The sequence below is a fragment of the Marmota monax genome, unplaced genomic scaffold (genome assembly GCF_021218885.2).
Source record: "Marmota monax isolate L192 unplaced genomic scaffold, Marmota_monax_Labrador192_F-V1.1 WCK01_AAM20220418_F8-fsc00051, whole genome shotgun sequence".
NCBI classification, from domain to species: Eukaryota; Metazoa; Chordata; class Mammalia; order Rodentia; family Sciuridae; genus Marmota; species Marmota monax.
Genome location: NW_026695202.1, coordinates 15,510,797 through 15,532,029, shown reverse-complemented (window position 1 = coordinate 15,532,029; position 21,233 = coordinate 15,510,797). Strand labels below are relative to the sequence as shown.

Genomic DNA, 21,233 nt, shown 5'->3' with positions numbered 1-21,233 from the left:
AAACTATAGGCACTAAAATAATCAAGTGGCCTTACTGTGGGGCGCAGTGATGGCCCAGTGATCCCAGCACCTTGCGAGGCTGAGGGGGAGGAAGGTTCAAGGCCAGCCTCAGCAGCTTGGCCAGAGAAACTCTGGTCTCAAAATCCAAGACAAAACTTGCTTTATGACCTCAGAGTCCCTGCCAGGATCCAAAGACTGCAAAAGAAAATACATACATTTTTATAAATTAACATGTCAAACAAAAGCCCAGCCTCCGGGGTGCAGGAGACCCACTCAGAGCAACCCCTGGCTGTGGGGAGAGGAAGGTGCCCATGGAGACACCAGCAGAGAGCCTCAGGCAGGGGCCAGGGTGGGTTCAGCAGCAGGTGTCCATACAAAGCCTCTCTCCCTTGTGCTGTCTGCTGAGCCCATCACCCCATGACAAATCCCCACAGGCACTTCCTGCAAAATGCCTGACGACTCCTCAAAACCCAGAAGACAAACGTTGACTAGAAGTTGGGGCAGGCGGGGTGTGGCCCAGCGGCCGACTGCTGGCCCGGGCTCCATCCCCAGCACTGAGTGAAAAAGAAAAGAAAAGAAAACAGGCGGTCAAGGAGCCAGGGCCGCTAGTAATAATTACATGTCAAAACCAGTGCCGCTGCCGTGGGTGGCCCGGACAGGTGAGGGCGACGGGCTCTCTGATTCCTCTCGCAACCGCCTGGGTCTCTGAAGAATCTGGAACTTACAAATAAGCCAGCCCCAAAGTCAAGTCAAAGGATGGAAATAGGACCCTGGAACATAACCGCGTCCTGTCGTGACAGATGCACGTTCAGTCAGGGGCATGAATTGAGCGCCTGCTGTGTGTCAGGCGCTGCTGGTCACTGTGTGGTCCCACGGCCAGGCAGCTGCAAGGGCCTCGCTTGCACCTGCCTCCTCAAGTCCCCTCGGGCAGGTCAGACAGAGTCCTGTCGTGTTGAGACGCGTGCAGGTGAGCGGAGTGTCCGCACGTGTGCAGGAGACGGAGGACACACAGGGACAGTTCGCCACTTGCTGGAGGGGACGCAGGGCTGAGACAGGGCCCGGGGAAGACGCTCGGCGAGCTGGTCAGGCGCTGGCTGGAGTGTCCAGTGCCGCTGGGGCCGAGGGTGTTCGGCGTATTGATAACAACACACAGGACGGACGAGCCACGGCGGAGCCCGGTGTGGGTGCTCGGAGCTGGCCATGCGGTCCGTGCCCGCCGCTGCCCCCACAGAGCCCTCTAAATCCACCTGGGGGTCTCCAGGAGTCCCGTTCCCCGGAGGTTCCTGGGCGCCTTCCTGGCATCTGGAGCGCGGCTGTGGAGAAGGAGCTCGGGGTCGGGGTCGAAGCGGAGGCCATGTTAATCGTCCACCCCTTTCCTTCCCACAGAAAGTCGCCTTCATGGTAGCCCTGGGCCTGGTCACCACGGAGCACCTGGAAGGTAAGGGGCAGCAGGCGGGGACTGGCCACAAGGCGGGGCGCGGGGCGGGCGTCCTAGGAAGCAGCAGGTTTGGGATGCGCCTCCCTCTAGGGAAGGCCTTTGTCCCCAGAGAGGAGCCGGAGGAGAGATGCACTCAGTCCCCAGGCTCCAGAGCTGCGGGGACCCACTGTGACACTTCCTGTTCCTGTGTAGACCACTGCAGGGTGTGGGTGCTGGGTGGACAGCAGCTGCAGAGCCGGGGGCAGCCTGCCCAGGGTTGGGTGGGCACCGAGGACCCATGGCCACTGTGTCTCTGTCCCTCCAGAAATCCAGAGCAAGCGGCAGGAGCGGAAGAGGAGGAGCACGGCCAACCCCGCCTACAGTGGCCTCCTGGAGACCGAGGTGGGCCCCGGGCAGCCACCTTCCCCACCGCCCCCATCTGTCCCTCCACTCCTGGTCCAGAGTCACCTGAGGGAAAGATGCAGGAGGGCAGCCCAGTCCTGTGCCTGCCCACTCATGACCCCACTCATGGCCCTGACACCAGGCACGAAATGCCCCCTCCTCCAAATCCACCCCAAACTCAGAACGGCCTCAATGCCCACAGCAGCTGGACGAGGTGGTGCAGAGGCTTGGAAGGCCAAAGGTCCCCTGATCACTGGCCCCTGCCTGGCACATGCCCAGGGAGAAACCCAGTCCAGAATGAGACTCCTCCCGTTTGAATTGAAGTCCAGATTCTCAGGTTCCAATCTCCACATTGTCTCCAAAGGCCAGCCACAGAGTCCAAGCCAGTGTCCTGAGAGACAACGAGGTCCCCAGAGGCCAGTGTGTGGCACGTGCCAGATTTGAGCTCTGCATGGTCCAGAGGGAGGGTAAAGAGAAGCCATTGCGTCCCTCCAGGGAGTGGGCCACTCTGGCCCTGTGTCCTGAATCTGCGTTTGTGGACTTGAGCTGCAGGGAGGGCTCTCCTCCAGGGCAGTGGTCAGTTCTGGCCCTGCCACCCTCCTCACCGTCCCTCTGCTCCTGTTCCCAGGACATGCCCAAGCCTGCAGTTCCAACCCACTTACTTCCTCTTGGGTCTCCTGGGCAAGCCCTGTCCCCAGACATGGCGGCCTTTCTTTAGAAGGCCACTGAGTGGCCACTGACCACCAGTCCTGTGTGACCAGGGCCCCTTCCCTTTGCTTTGCTGGTCAGTACGACCACCTGATGCCCCGTGAGCAGAGCCTTGGCCTGGACTCCCAAGTCTGCGGCCAGTGCCACCTCTTCACCAGTCAGCAGGCGGGCAGCCCCTTAGTCTTGGGCAAGGATGTAGCCCCAGGGCAGCCCGCCCACAGCTCCTCCTTGGCTTGGAACATGGCCTGGCCAGGGGGGAGACCAGCTTAGAGCCAGTCACTCAATTCTAGAACCATCTTCCCGCCATAGCCAAAGCCACTTTGAACCCCGAGGCCAGGACTGGGGCCACCCTTCTGGACGCCAGCAGCCTCCACAGCAGGGAGGCTCTGGGCTATGCACAAGGAGGCCCCTGTTGCCCTGCCTGACCCCAGAGCTAGCCGAGGGAGAGCCCAGAGGGCAGGTGGAGAGCCAACTTTGGGAGCAGAGGGTGACGGCCCCTGCAGGGCAGAGCCTGGGCAAAGCCCCCTCTCCACCGACGTCGTCAGCCCCAGCCCTGGTCTGTGTTTGCCTCTGGCCCAGGTTCCGCCTGGCATCTGGGGCACTGGTGGAAAGCTGGGCCTGGAGGGTCCTGGGCAGGGGCAGCGGGCCCAGAAGGGCTCCAGACGAGGGGGTGTTGGGTTTTGTTTTCTGTCCTGCAGAGGAAGCGACTGGCCTCCAGCTATCTCAACAACCCCCTGTTCCTCACAGCGCGAGGTGAGTGGCAGCCTGGGCTGCGGCCTCTCAGCTGCCCCGGGCGCAGGGCAGGGCGGGACCTGGGGCTGGACCAGGCAGTTCCCATCCTCTGTGGCCTTGGCCTGAGCACCAGGCAGGTGGCACAGCAGAGGTGCCGTTGCTCCTGTCAGAACGGGCGGGCAGCATCTCACAGCACAGGAGGCCCAGGAGTGGGGACAGGCAGCAGCTGAGGTCATGCAGGTCTCTGTCCTGCCGTTGGGTGGACAGAGGACCAGGACCTGTGATGCCAAAGGCCACCCTGTTGATAAAGGACTGAAGATCCCCCCCAACAGCTCACTGCCACTGCAAGGTCCTGGTGTCAGGGACCCTTCCTCCTCATGCTCCAGGGGAGGACTCGGGCATCACTGGGCCTTGCGATACTCCCATCATGCCCTGGGGCAAGAGCCCTGCCACACTAGGCCTCAGAGAGCCCAGTCCTGACTGTGCCCCTCCAGTGCCCACTAACCTGTTCTCCGCCCTTCCTCCCTGTGCCAGCCAATGAGGAGCCCTGCTGGAAGGTACGTGCCCTCACATTCACACCTGGGGGTGGGTGTGTTCCACACAGTCCCGGTGGCAGTCCTCCTGGGAAGGGGTGGCCCTGGAGTGGAGCAGGGCCCTCACCTCTGCCTTCGGTGCTCAGGACCCTGCCCAGCAGCACGCCTGCTTTCCGGCCACAGTGCCAGGTGGCCAGACTCAAACAGGACCTCTCCCTGCCTGGTCCTGAGAGTGCCGGGACCCTGGGAGCCACAGAGGCCCCAGGAAGAGCCAGTCTGGGTGCCAGCTGGCCTCTGCCCTGGCTCTGCCCAGCCTTGCTGTGTGGCCCTGGGCAATCTTTCCAAGGACTTTGTAATCCCCAGGGCCTCACCTTCCAGGCCCACACCTCTGGTCCTGAGACCACCCCTGACCCACACATGTCCCTGCTTCCCCAGACGCCGGCTGGCCGGGGACTCATTCCCAGGCCCAGCCTCAGGACATGTTCAGTCTGTTCACAACCTGGGACCTCATCCCAGATGAGCCCCTGGCCCGCGTGCTGTGCTGGACAAGCATTCCAACCAGTTCTGGGGGGCCGTGGTGGTTTCCACGGGGGCCCCGCCACAGTGCCCACTGATACCTGCGGGCCTGGCAGCGTGTCTGGACACCTGGTGCCCAACCCAGGCAGACATGGGGACAGGAAGCCCAAGCTGCCGCTTCGTCCCCACAAGACCTGTCCTGGAGGGGCCTTGACTTTGAGGCAGGACACCGGATGGGGCCCCAGCTCTGGCCCCAGTTTACTGTGTGGCCCCAGGCAGGTGTCTCACTCTTCCTGGGCCTTTGCACTGAACGAGGGGTGCAGAGGGGCCTGGTCTGCGGTGCCCGACCTCAGACATCTCTGGTATCCAGGGCTTGGTGGTGTGGGCTGTCCCAGACCCCAGCCCTAAGGTCGGAAGCTCCGTTGATGCATGACCTGGGGGGGCGAGGGGTCCTGTGGGTGGCAGGAGTCAGATTTTGCAGGTGGTGGGAGCTGGTTGTGAAGCTCCTAAACCCACAGAGTGTTGGTGCAGCAGCCAGCCGGCTGGGAAGGGGACTCTGTCTCTGCAGAGTGTGGCAGGCCGTGTGGGAAGGACATCTGAAGGGCCCTCTTTCCTTACCGTGGGGCTGGCATTGGCAGAGCGCCTTGTGTGTCTGTCCTTCTCAGGCCCCAGGGAGCGCGGGGCAGCAGTGTCCACCACACAAATGTGGGAACGGGAGTGTGACTCCCCCAGGTCTGTGTCCCAGGCTGGACAGACACGCTACTGAGAGGGTTTCAGGTCAGCCTCCCAGGCCCCCCAGGATAGGGGACCGTCCCTTAGGCTGCAGCAGGACACCCTTCCCTGTGCATACCTGGAAGACTCCGCTACTGGGCCACGTGGCACTGACTCGAGCATCCCTGCCCTTGGTCAGCTTGGCCCAGTGGATGCCCCAGCGTCCTGCCTGTCAGGCTGCCGTGCCTCCTGCTGGGGTCCAGGAGTGTCCCTGCACAGTCACCTGCAGAGGCCTGTCCCTCCTCTCCCTGAGCCACCTCCACACTCCTCTTCTTTCAGAGCGAGATCACCCAGGATGAGCACTGTGCCATCTGCAAGCGAGGGGCCAGCCTGCAGCCCTGTGGCACCTGCCCGGGGGCCTACCACCTCAGCTGCCTGGATCCGCCCCTCAAGACGGCACCCAAGGGCGTGTGGGTGTGCCCCAGGTGCCAGCAGAAGGTACAGGCACACCCTCCGCCAGTGCCCTGGGTGGTTGGCGGTCGGCAGCGGCAGGGAGCGCAGAGGAGGGGCCTGGGTGTCGGGCCTTCTCAACCCTGGCACAGCTGGTACCTGGGGCCCTTGTTACAGGGTTTAATCCTGTGAATTGTGGGGTGTTAACAGCGACCTTGGCCTTGACCAGGGGGAGAGACCCAGAAGGTCCTGGCCCACATGCAGCTTTTCTCCTTTCAACTTCTCTGAACCAGGCCAGTGTGGGCACTGTCCCCTGGTCACCCTGGGGAAGCTGGTCAGGTAGTGGGCACTCCCAGAGACCCACAACCAGGGTTGGTCTGCCTTCTCATCTCTCCGTCTGCCCTCCAGGCCTTAAAGAAAGACGAGGGTGTGCCCTGGACCGGGATGCTGGCCATTGTGCACTCCTACGTCACCCACAAGACAGGTAGGTGGCCCTGGGGGGAGGGGCCTGCCTCCCCTCCCCCACGGAGGTGCTGGGTCCCCGTGGGACCTGGAGAGGCTGGGGTCCAGACTGTTCAGGGTCCGAGCTCTGAGGAGAGGGACCCTGGGGCGAGCACCTGGGTCCCTGCATCAGTGCGGGAAGGGCAGGGCGTGCTTCTGCTCCTGGCCCAGCGGCCGCTGCCCTCTCCCTAGTGAAAGAAGAGGAGAAGCAGAAGCTGCTGCGGCGGGGCGGCGAGCTGCAGAGCGAGCGCCAGCAGCTGGAGGAGCGCGACCGGCAGCTGGCGTCAGCGGTGAAGGTGCGTGGGGGCAGGCGCTGCTGCCCGGGAGCCCGGGGAGAGCGGGGGCCTTACTGCCCCTTAGGAGCCCAGGAGAAGAGAGACCCTCACCCAGAGAGCCTGTAGGTGGAGGACGCGGCTCCCATGCATTCGCTATATGATTGTCATGTCCTTGAGGACATCTGGCCCTGCCCCTTCTCAGCTCTTTGACCTTGGCCAGGTCCACCCTGCTCTGACCTCTGTTTCCTTCTGTGTGAACCCCTCCTTTAGGGGTGTGATGACAAGATGACAAAGACGGTGGTGGTGCTGAGCTTGGTGTGATTATTGGTGATCCTGGTGGTGATGGTGGTAGGGATGGTGGTGGTGGTAGTGAGGGTGATGGTGATGGTTGCGATGGTGGTGATGTCATGGTAATATGATGGTGACAATGGTGGTGATGGTGATGGTGTTAACAGTGTGGTGGTGATTGGTGGTAATGGTACATTGGTAGTGGTGCTGTTTGTGGTGGTAGTGATGACACTGTTATCGGAGGTTAGGGTTGGTATGATGGTGGCGATGATAGTATGATGGTATTGGTATGATGGTGGTGGTGGTGGTAAGGTATGATGATGGTTATGGTGTGGCTTTAGTGGTAATGGTATGTGATGCTGATGGTATGGTGGTGGTGGTGGTGGTAATGGTGGAGGTGATAGTGGTAATGGTATGGTATTGATATAATACCATTATATCAATGGTATTAGTAATGGTAGCAGTAATGGTATAATGTTGGTAGTGATGGTGGTGATGGTATGGTATTGGTATTATGGTGGTGGTGGTGGTGCTGCTGGTAGTGGCAGTAATGGTGGAGGTGGTGCTGGTGGTGCTGGTGGTAGTGGTGATGGTGGTGGTGATGGTGGAGGTGATAGTGATAATGGTATGGTAGTGATGGTGGTAGTGGTAGTGGTAATGGTGTGATGTTGATAGTGTTGTTGGTGGTATGGTATTGGTATTATGGTAGTGGTGTTGGTGCTGGTGGTGATGGTGGTAGTGGCAGTGATGGTGGAGGTGGTGCTGGTGGTGTTAATGGTGGTGGTCATGGTGGTGGTGATGGTGGTGGAGGTGATAGTGGTAATGGTATGGTAGTGATGGTGGTAGTGGTAGTGGTAGTGGTAATGGTGTGATGTTGATAGTGATGGTGGTGATGGTATGGTATTAGTATTATGGTAGTGGTGGTGTTGTTGGTGGTACTGGTGGTATTGGTGGTGATGGTGATACTGGTGGTGATGGTGGTGATGTTGATGGTGCTGGTGATGATGGTGATGGTGATAATGGTGGTAGTGTCGGTGCTGGTGGTGGTGCTGGTGCTGGTGATGGTGGTGGTGATGATGATGGTGGTGGTGGTGGTGGTGGTGATGATGGTGATGGTGGTGATGATGGTGATAGTGATGGTGATGGTGATGATGATGGTGATGGTGGTGGTGGTGATAATGATGATGGTGATGGTGGTGGTGGTATGGTATTGGTATTATGGTAATGGTGGTGGTGCTGGTGATACTGGTGGTGATGGTGGTGATGTTGATGGTGCTGGTGATAATGGTGGTGGTGGTGCTGGTGATGGTGATAATGGTGGTGGTGGTGGTGATAATGGTGATGGTGGTGGTGCTGGTGGTGGTGATCGTGATAATGGTGATGGTGATGATGGTGGTGGTGGTGGTGGTGATGATGGTGGTGATGGTGGTGGTAGTGATGATGGTATGATGGTGTTGTATCATGGTGGTGGCAGTGTGGTTGGCGGTGGTGGTGGTAGTAGCAGCAGCGATGGGGCCTAGAGAAGCTCTTTAAGTGCAGTGTCTCCCCAACCCTCTCAGTAGCTCCGCTGTTCCTAGCACGATGGGAAACAGGGTGTGGTTATTTACACCAGCAGCCTTTGGCCAGAGCAGAGGGCCGTCCTCCTAGGCCTCATTCCCACTGCGGATGGCGTCGCCGTGGTGCACAGAGGCTAGGGAGGGCAGGGAGCTGGCTGGCTGGAAGGTCCCATGCTGCATGTGCTCCTCCACCCCACACTCTGCAAGCCCCTGGGGTCTGGCTGGGTCTTCTCTCCTTGTCCCTGCTGCCTGGCTGGCTCCTGCGAGGCCCTGTGCCTCTTTGTTCCAGGACTCTGCAGTGGAAGGGAGGGGCTTTGGGAGGGTGGCAGGGGCAGCCGCCCAAGGACGCCTGTGGAGGTCAGTTCTGAGACCCTCTCTCTGACCCCTCCCCCTAACAGAAGTGCTTGGAACTCAAGACCAGCCTGCTGGCCCGCCAGAGGGGCACCCAGTCATCGCTGGACCGCCTCCGGGCCCTCCTGAGACTGATACAGGGCGAGCAGAGGCTCCAGGTTGCCATGGCAGCCACCAGCCCCACCCCGCTGCTGGCCGGGCCCTGGACCAAGCCCCCAGCAGCCACCATGCGCTCCACCCTTCAGCACCCCCAGGGCCACAACTGACCCTAGGGACCTGCCTTCAACCCATGGAAAGTCATTGGGACCCTGCTCACACGACCTGGGGGTTCTGTCGGCCTTAATTCATAAACACTGAATTTCAGACAAAAATAAAACCAGACAGAAAGACCACGGAGAGAAGGGAGAGGCAGGCCGGCATCCCAGAGCCGGAGGGGGTGAAGCCGAGTCCGCCCCTCCCCAGTGGGAGGGGACACCTGGAAACCAGGTGGGGGTGATGGACTGGGGCACAGCCCCCATCCCCAGCTGTCCTCAGCCATCCCTGGCTGCCCTGGCCTCCATCTTCCGGGCCCAGCCCTCTCTGTGACCTCATGCTGCCCCCTGGGAGAGGGAGGCACAGGCAGCCAGCACCCGGCCACGGAGGGTGGCACCCGGGCCTGTGGGGAGGACAGCGAGGTCGCAGTTAGCTGAGTAGTAGGTAGTTGGGTTGCGCCGTCCGGCGAGACGTGGTAGCAGATCTAGGTAGTTCTCCAGCGCCCGCAGGGCATGGCCGCGCTCCGTGCCTCTCCAGCACCCGGCCACGGCCACGGCAGCTTCCTGTCAGTATTATTAGGTGAAGAGTTGCAGCTGTTGAACTTGAGACTGGGAGGGGCTTCCCCGGGGACCAGCACTGCCTGTGGCCGGTGGAACAAGCGCCTCGCCGCCCCGTCTTGCCCACCGTCTGGACTCTTTTGCTACCGATGTATTTTTCTCATGGAGTTTTTGGGCGAGATGGGACGGAGCCATGCAGGGGGCGTTTGGCAGATCTGGGGTTTGGATCGAAGCCTCCCTCCTCCACCGTCCCGCCTTGCCAGTGCAGACACTATGCCAAAAATACCTTTACATTTCTGTGTGGCGCTCCTGTGGTGGAGTGTCTAGTGGGGCTCACTCCTCTCTCTGCACCTGGTAGTCTCTGCTTCCAGGTTCCAATGGGCGACCTCCCCTGGGAGGCCGGACTGGAGCCACCCAGAGGGGTTTTGAAGAACTGGGTGAAGGGTGTGGGGTGGAACAAGGGGCGGTGGCCCTGGGGGGTTGGTCCCTGGAGACTGGAGAGCCCCTGCCTCCCGCTTCCCCTCGCTAGCAGAGAGCCCAGGGGCCCCAGCATCTCTCAAGGGCTCCCCATCCCGGGGCCTTGCCAGTCCCAGCGCCCACCAGCATCCCCAGCCTGAGGGACTCAGCACAACGGGCTCCGCCCAGCATATCACACAGTGCGCGGGCGCCGGCGGGGGCCACAGCCACGAGCCACGCGCAGACACAGGTGCAGAGCCCGGGCGGGCGGAACCCGCAGCCTGCCGCCACCCCTCCTGCCATTTTCACGACTCCGGGAGAAACTGTGCTGTACGATACAGATCTATTTTAATACACTCAACACTGGGTTGAACAAGATTTTTATATTCTTTTATTGATGAACAAAGTGAGCCGCGAGGCGCCCCCTATATTGGTTACCCTGCCGTCCCGCTCCGCGGCCGCGGTGTGAATGAGTGCGGGCTCCTCTTCCTCGGTTTGCTTTCCTCCTTCTTGGTTGGATTGGGTTTTTTAAAACCATCACGTGAGGACATGAGAGGTTGGACCGGGAGGGGTAGCTGCCCCCTGTCTTGAGACTTAGTGTTTTTTTGGACCAAGGAGCACCGTCCAGTGGGTAGTGAGGTAGAGATCAGTGCTTGTCGTCGTGTGCCTGTGTAGCTTTCCTCTGAACAGCGCATTAAACTCCATTGATGATTTCATCCCTGTGGTCGTGGTGTCCTTGCCTGGCACTGCCAGGTGGGCGTTGGAGAAGCCAAAAACCGGGGTTTTGCCTGCCAAGCTGGCCCCATCCCAGCCCTGCGGGCAGCAGGTGTCCCTGTTGGGCCAGGGCTGGGGGGGAAAGTTACAGGGACCTTCGGCCGTTGTGGAGCCCGGGGCTCCTCTCTGCCCGGCTGCTGCTGCCTAGCTCCTTCCCATTGCTCAGGGCACAGAGGCCCCCACCGCTGTCCTGGAACCTATTTGTGGCCTTGGAGCCATCCGCCAAATGAAGTTAGACCCCTAGTCCAAGCTCCAGGCACTGGGCAGAGCCTCGGAATGGCCCTGGGGGGTCAGGGGCCATGCCTGGTCAGCAGCTGTGACCCAGAGGGTGGGTCAAATGCCAAAGCAACCACCTGCAGGAGCCCCGAGAATAGGGGCACCCAAGAGGCAGGGCTGGGCGCCCCCAGGGCAGGGTCCACTGCAGGCCTGCTGCACGGCATGAGCTCAGGTTGGCTCTGCTGCCCACCCACTGCACAATCCCCGCCCGTCACCGCAGACAGTCCCCACGCTCTGGCTGCCTTGAGACGCTCATCCCCTGGGGGTCACTGGGCCAGCCACACTCAGAGTCCCCGGTTCCCTCCCCTTCTGGATCCTTGCCAGGCAGCCCCCACCGTCTCTTGCTGCCTGGAACTGCCCAGCTCAGGCCAGGAGTGGCACCTATGGCCAGATCCACGGGGCGCCCTGGTTGACAGTACCTCCTCTCGAAGGAGCACCCAGGGCCCGGTCCCCCTGCTGGCTGCCCCTCCATCTCTGCTCCAGGCTCTTCCTGCTGATCACCAAACGCTGGAGCTCCCAGGCCAGCACGGCCTCTGCTCTCCTGGACTCCGTGGTCGACCTCCGCTTCCTGGCTAGCCGTTCTGTCTGCTGGGGCCACCAAGGGCCAGCCCCCTTCCCACCTCGGGGGGACTACAGGCCCCTGACCGTGGGCCAGCACTGGGGAGTCACCCTCGCCCTCCCTCACCTCCACGCGGGCCATGGGCAAATCCCGCGGTTCTGCTGTCGGAGTATAAGGAGACGGGACGTGTCCCACACGGCTCCACAACCACCTTGACCTCATCGGCTGCTTTCCTGCAGCCCCTGACCTCCCTGTCCCCCACCCCAGTGGGTGGTCTCAACCCACCCTGCTTCCCTTCCCTTACTGTGGCTCCAGGGCCCACACCCACACCCACTGGCCTCCAGCCTCCTTACTCTGCCTCGAACCACTCAGCAGGGTCCCAACACAGGGCCTTTGCACCTGCCGGGCCCTGGGCCCCTCATGTTCTTCCCCAGCTGCCTTCCTCATTGGCTCCCTGACCTGCTTTAAGACATGGCCTTGACCACTGTCCCCTCCAGGTACAGCTTCCCCAGCGCCCCCAGTGACTCGCCAGCAAGACTGTCCTGTCCTGTTATTGGAGTCTCAGACTGTACCACCTACTCCATGCCTGTGTCTGTCTGCGTCACGGGGCAGGGGTCTGGCAGAGCTCCCCGAATCCCAGCATCTGAGGGCACCTGGCACGTGGCTGGTCTTGGCATAAACGTCTGTGGCATGAAGGAGCCTCAGGGGCACAGCTGCAGGCCCAGGGCTGCCTCCTTCCTGGTTCAGGCCGTCCCCAAGAGTCCTGTGGGCCAGCCCAGTGGCCAGGCGAGGCTGGACAGGTGGGAGAAAGCGAGGCAGGAGGGTGAGGGACCCGCCTGGGACCTGCGGGGGCGGGGGTGCGCCAGCTCCACCTGGTGCTTGTCCTCAAAGCCCCTGCCGGCCTCACGCCCGCTCCAGGGCAGCGCCTGCAGCCTCCCACCCCAACCACACCAGGAGCACCTCCCAAGTAGCCTCCCGCCAACAGCCAGCTCCCTCCACTGGGCAGCACTGCCCCCTCAGCCTCGTGCCCAGGTGACCTGTGCCAGGACCCTAGGTTGCCCATTCCCCTGTCGCGCCTGACCAGCTCTACGGAGCAGCCAGGGAGGAGGGTTGCCCAGGCAGGCCAGTGGGGTGGCCTCCCCACGGGTGTCCTGTTCCCAGGACTGCAGCAGCGGGACGCACCTGTCCCCGAAGGGTCTGACCACCGCGACACAGTTTGAGTTTCCTGGGGCTTCGAAGCAAGGCACACAGACTGGGCGGCCTGACAGATGCTGCCCCTCAGACCTGGAGGTGGAGTCCAGGCCAGGGGTCAGCAGGCCGGTCCCTCCTGAGGCGGTGGAGGACAGTGTGCCCTGGGCCGTCTGGGCTTCCGCTGGCCTCTGGCCTTCACCCCCTCTGATTTGTAGAGGCACCTGCCGTCTTCACCCCCATCCTCACACGGGTTCTCTCCAAATCCCTCCTGTGAGGACATTGTCACATTAGAGTAGGGCCACCCCAGGGTCTCTAATAAGCCATCTTGGAAAGACCCTGAGTGGGCACGTGCACAGATCCCGGGGATCAGGGCGCCATCATTGTCACAGGACTCCAGGTTGGCAAGTGGCAACACTGAGAGCAGGTGGCCCCCGTCCTGTGTGACTAACCCGATGGGGCCGGGCGCGGAGCCACCTGTGATCCCAGCAGCTCAGGAGGCTGAGGCAGGAGGATGGTGAGTTTGAGGCCCTAAGCAATGAAGTGAGACCCCGTGTCTGAATAAAAACAAATTTTTTTTTAAATGGCTGGGGCTGTGCTCAGTGGCAGATCCCCCCAGGTTCAATCCCTGGTACGAAAAAAGAAAAAACAAAAGGCCACACGAGGGTGGTGGGATCAGGGCCTGACCAGGACGCTCGGCCTTCCACGTCCTTCCACCGTCCAGTGCTTCTCCCTCTGCAGGAAGCGCTTTGGATCCGGGTGGCTTCCAAGCCTGCAGTTTCCCGACCTTGAACTTCAGACAGTGAGAGTGACAGCAGTCTCTGTCCTTTACCAGTTCCTTCAGGGACGCACGGCAGCACAGGGACCAAGGCAAACCCATCCACCCCTTTCCTGGGTGCCCCGGAATCCACTGCTCACGGCTTCCACCCGGGAACGTCCCTGAGATGCCCCATGTGCCTCCTCTGTCCCACAGCCTGCAGCGGGGAGAGACCTTGGTGTCATCTTGCTGAACCGCCTGTCCCCCTGTGTGCACCCCGAGTCCTTCCTCAGAGCTGCCCTGGAGCGACTCAGTTCCTCACAGGGAATCGAAGCTCAGAGACCTCAGGAAGCACACCATGGCCACACAGCAGGAGGTGAATGTGAGCCAGGCGGTGGCTCTGGTGGCTCTGGGCCTCTGCTCCTATGGAGGACTGAGGCCCTGGGTGTCTGGGGAAGGAAGGGAAGGGGCCGGCCCGCTAGGCCCACTACCTGGCACCAGCGGCTGCATTCGTAGTAGACCACAGCTGTCTCACACAGCAGAAGGGCAGGGCCACCGGGGAACAGGGCGCCAATCCCATCCTCCCTGTGACCTTCCACCACTGAGGCGCATTCGCAGGACACAGTGAGACCACAGCCCTGGGAAGGGCACAGCTCGCCGCGGGTCAGGGGTGCCTGGACCTGAGCTCCGCCTCACCCACCGAGGAGCCCAGGCCCGGCCAGGCCGAGCTGGACGCCACCCCTCACCTTGCCTCTCAGCTGATGGAATGTGCAGCCGTGAAGGTGAGGGAGGGTCTTCTTGACTTCTAGGCCAGTCTCCTCTGGAAAGATCTAGAAACAGGCCTCCAGCATCCCCAACTAGGCACGTGACACAGAGTCAGCGGTCATGTCCAGGGACCCGTCACGCCCGCGTCCACCCATGGACCCTCGGGGCTGCGAAGGCTGGAGGTGCCATGCAGTGCCAGGGCCTGGCTGAACGGGTTCATTAAGGAATTGCTGAGAGCCCTGCCCTGGGGTCCCAGGGCCTCTGCAAGACTCTCATGGCTAGAGATGCCCTGGGGCCCGAGCACCTGGGGCCATGTTGATGGTTTAAAGCCCCATAGTCTCCAACCCCAAGCCCACAGGGGGCCCACGTGTGGGGGCGATCTGCCACCCTCACGCACGGCCATGTGGCTTCCCCAGAGGGTCTCCCTCCAGAGTGGATACCCCCTGGTGGCCCAGGGGTGGCCGAGCCTGCTGCAGTTACTATCTGCAGGACACTTCGAATCTCTGGGCGGTTCTGATTTGGGCTTTGTTGATTCTCGCTGTCGCCTGCCATTGCTGATTCCTGGTGTGTGTGTGTGTGTGTGTGATTTGCTTTTTGTGGTGCTGGGGATAGAACCCAGGGCCTCACACATGCCAGACCAGTGCTCCACTTGATCCGCACCCCAACCCCAACCCTTTTAATTTCCTTCTCCTTTTTTGGGTTTACTCTGAAACATTTATATATTCTTTTTCTTTTTCTTTCTTTCTTTTTTAATTTTCGTACTAGGGATTGCACCCAAGTGTTCACCGAGCCACACCTCCAGCCCTTTTTAATTTTTTTTAATTTAGAGACAGAGTCTCACTGAGCTGCTGAGGGCCTCGCTAAGTTGCTGAGGCTGGCTTTGAACTCATGATCCTCCTGCCTCAGCCTCCAGAGCCACTGGGATCACAGGCGTGTACCACCCTGCCTGGCGACCTCTGCATTCTTAAGGTGGAGGTGTAGTCACTGATTTTCAATTTCTTCTTCTTTCCCTTCCCCCTCGAGCCCCTGGGTCTCCCCCCACATGCTGCTCAGATTCTGTTCAACAAATGTTGAGATGTGGTTTTCTTTACACAGACTCAGGTTATTTTCAATTTGAATTCGAATCATCTCCTCACTTCATTATGATTTCTTCGTTGATACATGAATCTATGTGGTTCTTGTCCCTTTTCCAAAATTTTTTATACACTTAGGTATTTTTTCCTGCACATGATTTTATTTCCAATTTTATTCCATTGTGGTTTGACTTCAAATCCTTTAAATCAACTGAGATATATTTTATGTCCCAGAAGATAGGCTAGATGGGTGATTTTATCATGTGTGCATGCAAAGAATGTGCGCTCCTCTGTTGTTGGAGTCGCATCCTATAAATACCAATTAGGTCAAGGTGGTTGATGGCGGTGTTCAGGTTACTTATGACTTCACTCTGCCTGGCCAATCTCCCTGTCTATTTTTTTCTTTTTTCTTTCTTTCTTTTATCCCTTCCTGTCTGTCTTTCTACCGGGGTGCTGGGATGGACCCTAGGGCCTCACAGGTGCTCAGTCTCCAAGCCCCCGCCCCTGCCCCAGCCCTGGTGGTCTCTCAGTTTTGACAGAGAGCTGTTCTCCAACCATAATCATAGAAATGTCATTTGTCCTTTGATTCCACAGTCTTTATTCCTTCTTGTGTATGAAATTCCGGTTGTTAGGACATTCACATTAATGACAGTTAGGTCTTCTAAATATACCGACCATTTCATCGCTGCCAAAGGCCCTGCGGTGTCTGAAGTCCGCTCATCCAGGGTGGACACAGGTGCCCTGGACCTCAGTGCTCACTGTGCACATGGCCCCTCTGGTCAAGTCCCTTTGCCACCAACCTGCCTCTGCACTCAGGCCCCTGAACCTAGGTCTTGCTTTCACGGGCGTCTTGACACATCTGCTGTCCATTGCAGGGTGGACTCCATTAGCATCAGAGGCAACTGCCCATGTGGCTGGTGACTTGGCTTCCTCGGGGTCCCCTCTGGGTTTTGTTCCCCTGGCTTTCTTGCCTTCTCGTGGATTTTGTAAGATATTCTTTTCAGAGTGCAGGGAAGGAGCTTTAGACCTTTTTGTATTGTTTCAGGAGTTGTTTGGGGAAAGGTCCACCCCTTCCCTGACCGCTCCCTCAGGGCTAAGGAGGAGCCGCGCATACGGGAGGTAGATCAGTGGAACCCTGCGACCTGTCCTCAGGGCCACAGTCCTGGGTGATGTGCCCACTCATCTTGCAAACCCCACAGATTAAATAAAATGTTTGTTGTACGCAGCACTCGTTTATTTCCTAAGAATTAAGAGGAACATAGTCCGCCACATAAGCCCCGCTTCCTTGCGCCTACACCCTGGGCTGCAGCCTGGGAGCCAGCGGCTGGGATTGCTGGTCCTCTGGGTCGTTCTGCTTCTCCCTGTGAGGTGGCCGGCATACCTTGCTCATCTCTAATTCTGAGACTGGCACAAAGCAGGTGCTCGGAAGGACGGGAAATCGCAAAGGGGCTGCTCACCTGGGAAAAAGCTGGGAGGCCTTCCCAGTCCCACCCCTGCCACATGGGACAGAACCTCAAGCTGAGCCTTGTGACTGCCAGTTCCCTCTGTCGGCCACCCGCTTACCGAGGGTCACGGTGGTGAAGCTGAGCTGGCACCACGAGTGGGGTGCCCGGAGCTGGCCCTCCGGGGGGCAGCAGGCTGGCTCTCTCGGGTGGGGCGAGGGGCACTCCTTGGCTTATAGACTCTCGGGTCTGGACGGGTCTCAATAACTCACAGTGGACGTTGCCTTACAAACTCTGGGCAGGCTGGGGTCCCTTAAAGCCCTGCCATTTCTGCAAAAGTGAATGGCGACTCTGTGTGTCCTGTCAACAGAGACACCCCGAGTCCTCGTTGTTTTAACTGAAATGAGGGACACATTTCCTGCATTTCCGGGCCATGGAAATGATGGGGGAGGTGGCTTTGATAGGGGTGAGGGCGAGGGGGCCACACAGCCCGAGCCCGATTCCACAGTCACCATCTATGAAAGAGGAGCTATGATCCACGGAGCCGTGGGAGGACGTCGAGGAGTCAGGAAAGTTGAAACATATTTCCCAGGCGCGGTTCCGGGCCCCTCTCTGCATAATGCATGAGGCCTGATTTAACGGCCTTGTTAATGCTGTGGCCACCACGCTGCCCACACTCCCCCGGAAGGGAGCCGTCGTCTTTATGTCTTCCCTTGTATTTTTCCCTGGCAACACAACTCCAAAGCCGTTTGGGGTTGTTCTGTGAGCATGGACGTCCCCCTGACGGGGTACAGAGGCCGTGGCTCTCCAGAGGCTATGGCCAGGACACGGCAGGGACTGCTGTGGGCATCACGCAGAGCCACCCTTGGGGAGCCCGCAGAGGTCAGAGCTGAGGGCCCTGTTGAAAGAAAGAGGACAGAGGGAGGGGGAACGGGTGGGGGGGACAGGGGAGAGGGGAGGGAGGGAGGGGGCGGCTGTGGAGCAGAACAGAAGAGAAATGGAACGGAACCAGCTTCTGGGTGGCACAGGAGAGGGCTCTGGCCGAGTGCCGGTGAGTGACGGGTGGGAAGGGGAAAGACAGAGGACCTGGCCAGCCGGGAGGAAGACTAGACACTGGACAGAGAGCAGAGGGCTGGAGGAGGGGGAGAGAAGAAGCCAGAAGCCCTCCGACAGGGCTTGGTCCTGGTCCCCCATGTCCTGTCCCTGGAGCTCCAGACGGTGGGGACACGGGCAGCCCCCAGCCAGGACTGGAACCTCTTGGGGGCCGCCGTGGGGAGGGCGGGGCTCCTGGGGCATTTGTGAGCCAGAGCCCTCAGCTCACGGCGACCTCGGTGGGCCCCAGGTGGACAGTGCTGCAGAGCGTGCGGCCACCCGGGGGACCAAACCCACTTTAAACCTGATGATCAAGGTGTTTCCCACACGACAGGAGAAGTCCGCAGTGCCACGAGGGGCAGAGGGACTCCCTGCCTGCGTGGGGCGCCAGCTCTGTCGCCGTGTTCAGACAGGACTCAAGGGCGGGCAGAGGCTCTGCCCGCCTGAGGTCACAGCACGTGAGCAGGTGACCCTGGCTCAGGCCTGTGGCTGGAGCGGTGTCTTGAAGCTGGAAGGGAGCATGTGTCCCTACTGCACAGACAGGAAGACGGAGGCCTCCCTTCCCCAGCTCCACGAAGGGGGCGAAGGGGGCGGAGCAAAGGTCTGCGCAGGTCTGCACCCCAGTCCTGCCCCTCCCCGCTGGGTGGCCCCGGGCACATCTCGTACTACACACACACACACACACACACACACACCGCCCCCAGGTCCTCACCCCTAGACTAGGAATGAGAACAGCAGACACCCCGGGACCCCTGGAGAGACCCCCCAGGTGGGGGTGATGCTCCTGCCCCTCCTGGGAGGAGGAGGGGCCATCCCCACTGCTGCCCCTGGAGGGGAGCCGGGCACCAACGGCTGAGCCGGCCGTCCTTGCAGCCCCTGCAGCGGGGCCAGTGACCAGCGACAAGTCTGTCCGTGTCAGGGTGGCCGGTGCCCAGGCCTTTGGCCCCAGAGGAAAGGCAGGTCTGTGGGCTGCAGGGAGCCACCTGGCCTCTGTCTGAGGGACTTCTGAGCCTGCCTCTCTCAGTTTACCTGGGCAAAAAAGAGGAGTGCTACTTACTGGGGACCCTGTGCCCGCCCCCCCAGCAGAGGTCCCAGCTGGGATGCCACGGGGCCAACAGCCGGGCCCAGGACCACTGTGCACCTTGGCAGCCACAGCAGGGACCTGTGGGTGGCGCCACCCGTCTCCTTGCCCGTGTGGCCATGTTGTCCTGTAGTGCAGGTGGGGCTGCGAGCCATCCTCTCTCCCACCCAAGCTGTCACTGGGCCCCGTCCCTCTGCTCCAGACACACCTTCAAGAACCTGCGAGGATGGACGCCCTTAGTAACGGAGTGCCCAGGCCTCGGGGACAGCACCAATGTCCAGGAGGAAGGAGCAACACCCTCCCTGGCCTCTCACGTGCTCTGTGCTCGGGAACACAGTGTCACCAGTGACAGGTGCTGGGATTCAGCTCAGAGGACAGCTGGTCCCTTCTCTGAATGCCACAAACCCCAGCAGGGCAGGAAATACAGCCCAGCAGGGGGGGCGTGGCGTCCAGGGGAGGCCCTGAGAGGCGCGGAAGGGGAGCAGATCCTGGCGTGACCCTAAGGATCCCAGGGGCACCTGGGTCACCGTGCAGCCAGCAGAGGTGACGGCGGTGCTGCTGCCAACATTCGTCCTCTGTTCCCAGTGTCCCCTCTCCCTGGGGCAGGCTCCTGGGCGATGGCCGCAGGTGGCCTAGCCCGCCATGGTGTCCGGAGGTCCACCCTCCTCCCGGCCACATCAGGCTGCCCAGGGCTTCGTCCCAGCCTGGCTGAGCGGCGTGTCCCTGCCACAGCAATCGGTCCAGGCTGGGCATGTGACCTAAGCAGGATGGTCTGGGAGCGTGGACATCACAGCCCTCCCCACCGCAGTTCAGGGGGACACAGGACCCATTACACTACCCAGGTGTCTGAGGCCACAGAGCCCCAACATGTCCCAGTGCCCTCCGCAGGGGGGCTGCCCGGTGTGCCCAGGTCTTACCCTCCCACATAGCCCTCTGTGTGACCTGGGCTTGGCCGTGGCGCTTGCTTTGGCCAGTGGAGCCCACAGAGAGCCAGCCAGAGCTCGGGACCTGCCTGGGACAGCTCTGTGCAGGCACCACCCTGAGGATGTGCCCACGCGGGCTGCTGGAGCGTCTGGGGGCACCTGCTGGACAGCCACGTCTCCCCAGCTGATGGCCAGCCCAGCCCGGACATGGAGAGAGCCCCCAAGAGACCCACAGAGCCATCAGCTGACCTTCGGACAGGGCTTGGATCTTGAATGTCTCCCAAAGCTGCCTCAGCTGGGGGCGTGGTCACCAGCCTGGGGTGTTCCTGGGGGGACACTTAGTAGGGGGGGTCTGGTGGGAGAAGCTAGGTCCCTGGAGGCAGCCCTCGAAGGAGAGTTTAGTCCCTGGCCCTTCCTCTCCGCTCTTTCACTCCCTGGCCCCCGGGCGAGCAGTTTCCACCATGCGCTCCCGTGGTGTGCCCCTCACCACAGGCCCAAAGCATGGAGGCCGAGCAGCCACGACTGGGGCCTTGGAAACCGTCCTCCTCCTGTTCATCTCAGGCATGGTGAGAGGACGGACATGGGACTAGCACACCCCTGGCTGGTGGGCGACACTGAGTGGCTGTGTGAAGTCGGTGAGCCCAGGCGGTTGTTACACAGCACTGTGGCAGCGCTGACAGCTACAAACCCCTTGCCCGCAGGTTCCCGGAAGCCACCAGCTTACAGTTCAGAGAATCATCCTCACAGCGCGGTTTTACTCCAGCCTCACAATGGAGAATCAGAAGCAGGACGTGTTGGCCACAGTTCCACGTTCATTTAATGCCTGATTACTATCTCGGATGGCAAGTTCACAAACACACACTGGGACACAGACGCACGGGCTGGGGGGACATATCCAACAAGAGAGGTGTCTCCTGGCCACCCTCAGGGGACACGGAGGCGGGACAGGCATGGTGAGGCCTGGGGTGCCCCCGCCCTGGCACACTGCCTGGAGAGGGGGCTGCCCTGCCCGCTTGCCTCCGTGGGGCCCGGGGCGCGCTCCCCGGGGGCCTCTGGGGGGTTGAAGACCTTCTCATGGTACTCGATGAGCAGCTCAGTGAAGAGGTTCAGGGGCACCAGGGCGCTCAGCGAGGACAAGCCCTGGGACGGCCAGATGAGGTTCAGCCCGAAGACGCAGGCCAGGTTGGAGCTGTTCATCTTGTTATAGAGGCTCTCCCGGGACACCTGGCGAGACACGAGGGGTGGGGCCCCAGCAGAGGCTCAGCCAGAGTCTGGCTTTGTCTGAAAAGCGAGGGTCTTTGCTGATGGCATTAAGCCGAGCCTGTCAAGGTGACATCACCCGGGACTGCCCAGGCGGCCCCAACCCAAGGATGAGCGTCCTTCAGAGAGGAAGGCAGGGGTGGTGATGAGACCCGGGGACAGAGGAGAGGACAGGCGAAGGTGGGGACCGGGCTGGGCCGGGCGGCCACCCGAGTGGCCAGGAGCCGGAAGGTGCAGGAGGGCCCCTCCCTGGATTCTGTGGCGGTAGGACCCTCCCTGGACTCTGTGGTGGGAGGGCAGCTCTGCCCGCACCTCCCTCTCTGGCCTCGGCCCCAGCT

At 60.9% G+C, this 21,233-nt stretch overlaps 2 protein-coding genes across 3 annotated transcripts in view; one reads left to right on the top strand and one right to left on the bottom strand.

Annotated features, from left to right (window-relative positions):
• Positions 1-10,421, top strand: part of Phf21b (PHD finger protein 21B) — a 69,396-nt gene extending 58,975 nt beyond the window's left edge. The window contains exons 6-13 of the mRNA XM_046429735.2: positions 1,387-1,438; positions 1,743-1,819; positions 3,226-3,280; positions 3,794-3,816; positions 5,359-5,517; positions 5,878-5,953; positions 6,163-6,266; positions 8,488-10,421. Coding sequence (XP_046285691.1) covers positions 1,387-1,438; positions 1,743-1,819; positions 3,226-3,280; positions 3,794-3,816; positions 5,359-5,517; positions 5,878-5,953; positions 6,163-6,266; positions 8,488-8,706 — 765 coding nt within the window. The 3' untranslated portion in view covers positions 8,707-10,421. The remainder of the gene's footprint in view (positions 1-1,386; positions 1,439-1,742; positions 1,820-3,225; positions 3,281-3,793; positions 3,817-5,358; positions 5,518-5,877; positions 5,954-6,162; positions 6,267-8,487) is intronic.
• Positions 10,422-20,434: 10,013 nt separating this feature from the next.
• Arhgap8 (Rho GTPase activating protein 8) overlaps positions 20,435-21,233 on the bottom strand; it is a 61,560-nt gene continuing 60,761 nt past the window's right edge. For both annotated transcript variants that reach the window (XM_046429214.1, XM_046429215.2), the window contains exon 12: positions 20,435-20,859. In XM_046429214.1, the coding sequence (XP_046285170.1) occupies positions 20,560-20,859 (300 nt within the window). In that variant the 3' untranslated portion in view covers positions 20,435-20,559. The remainder of the gene's footprint in view (positions 20,860-21,233) is intronic.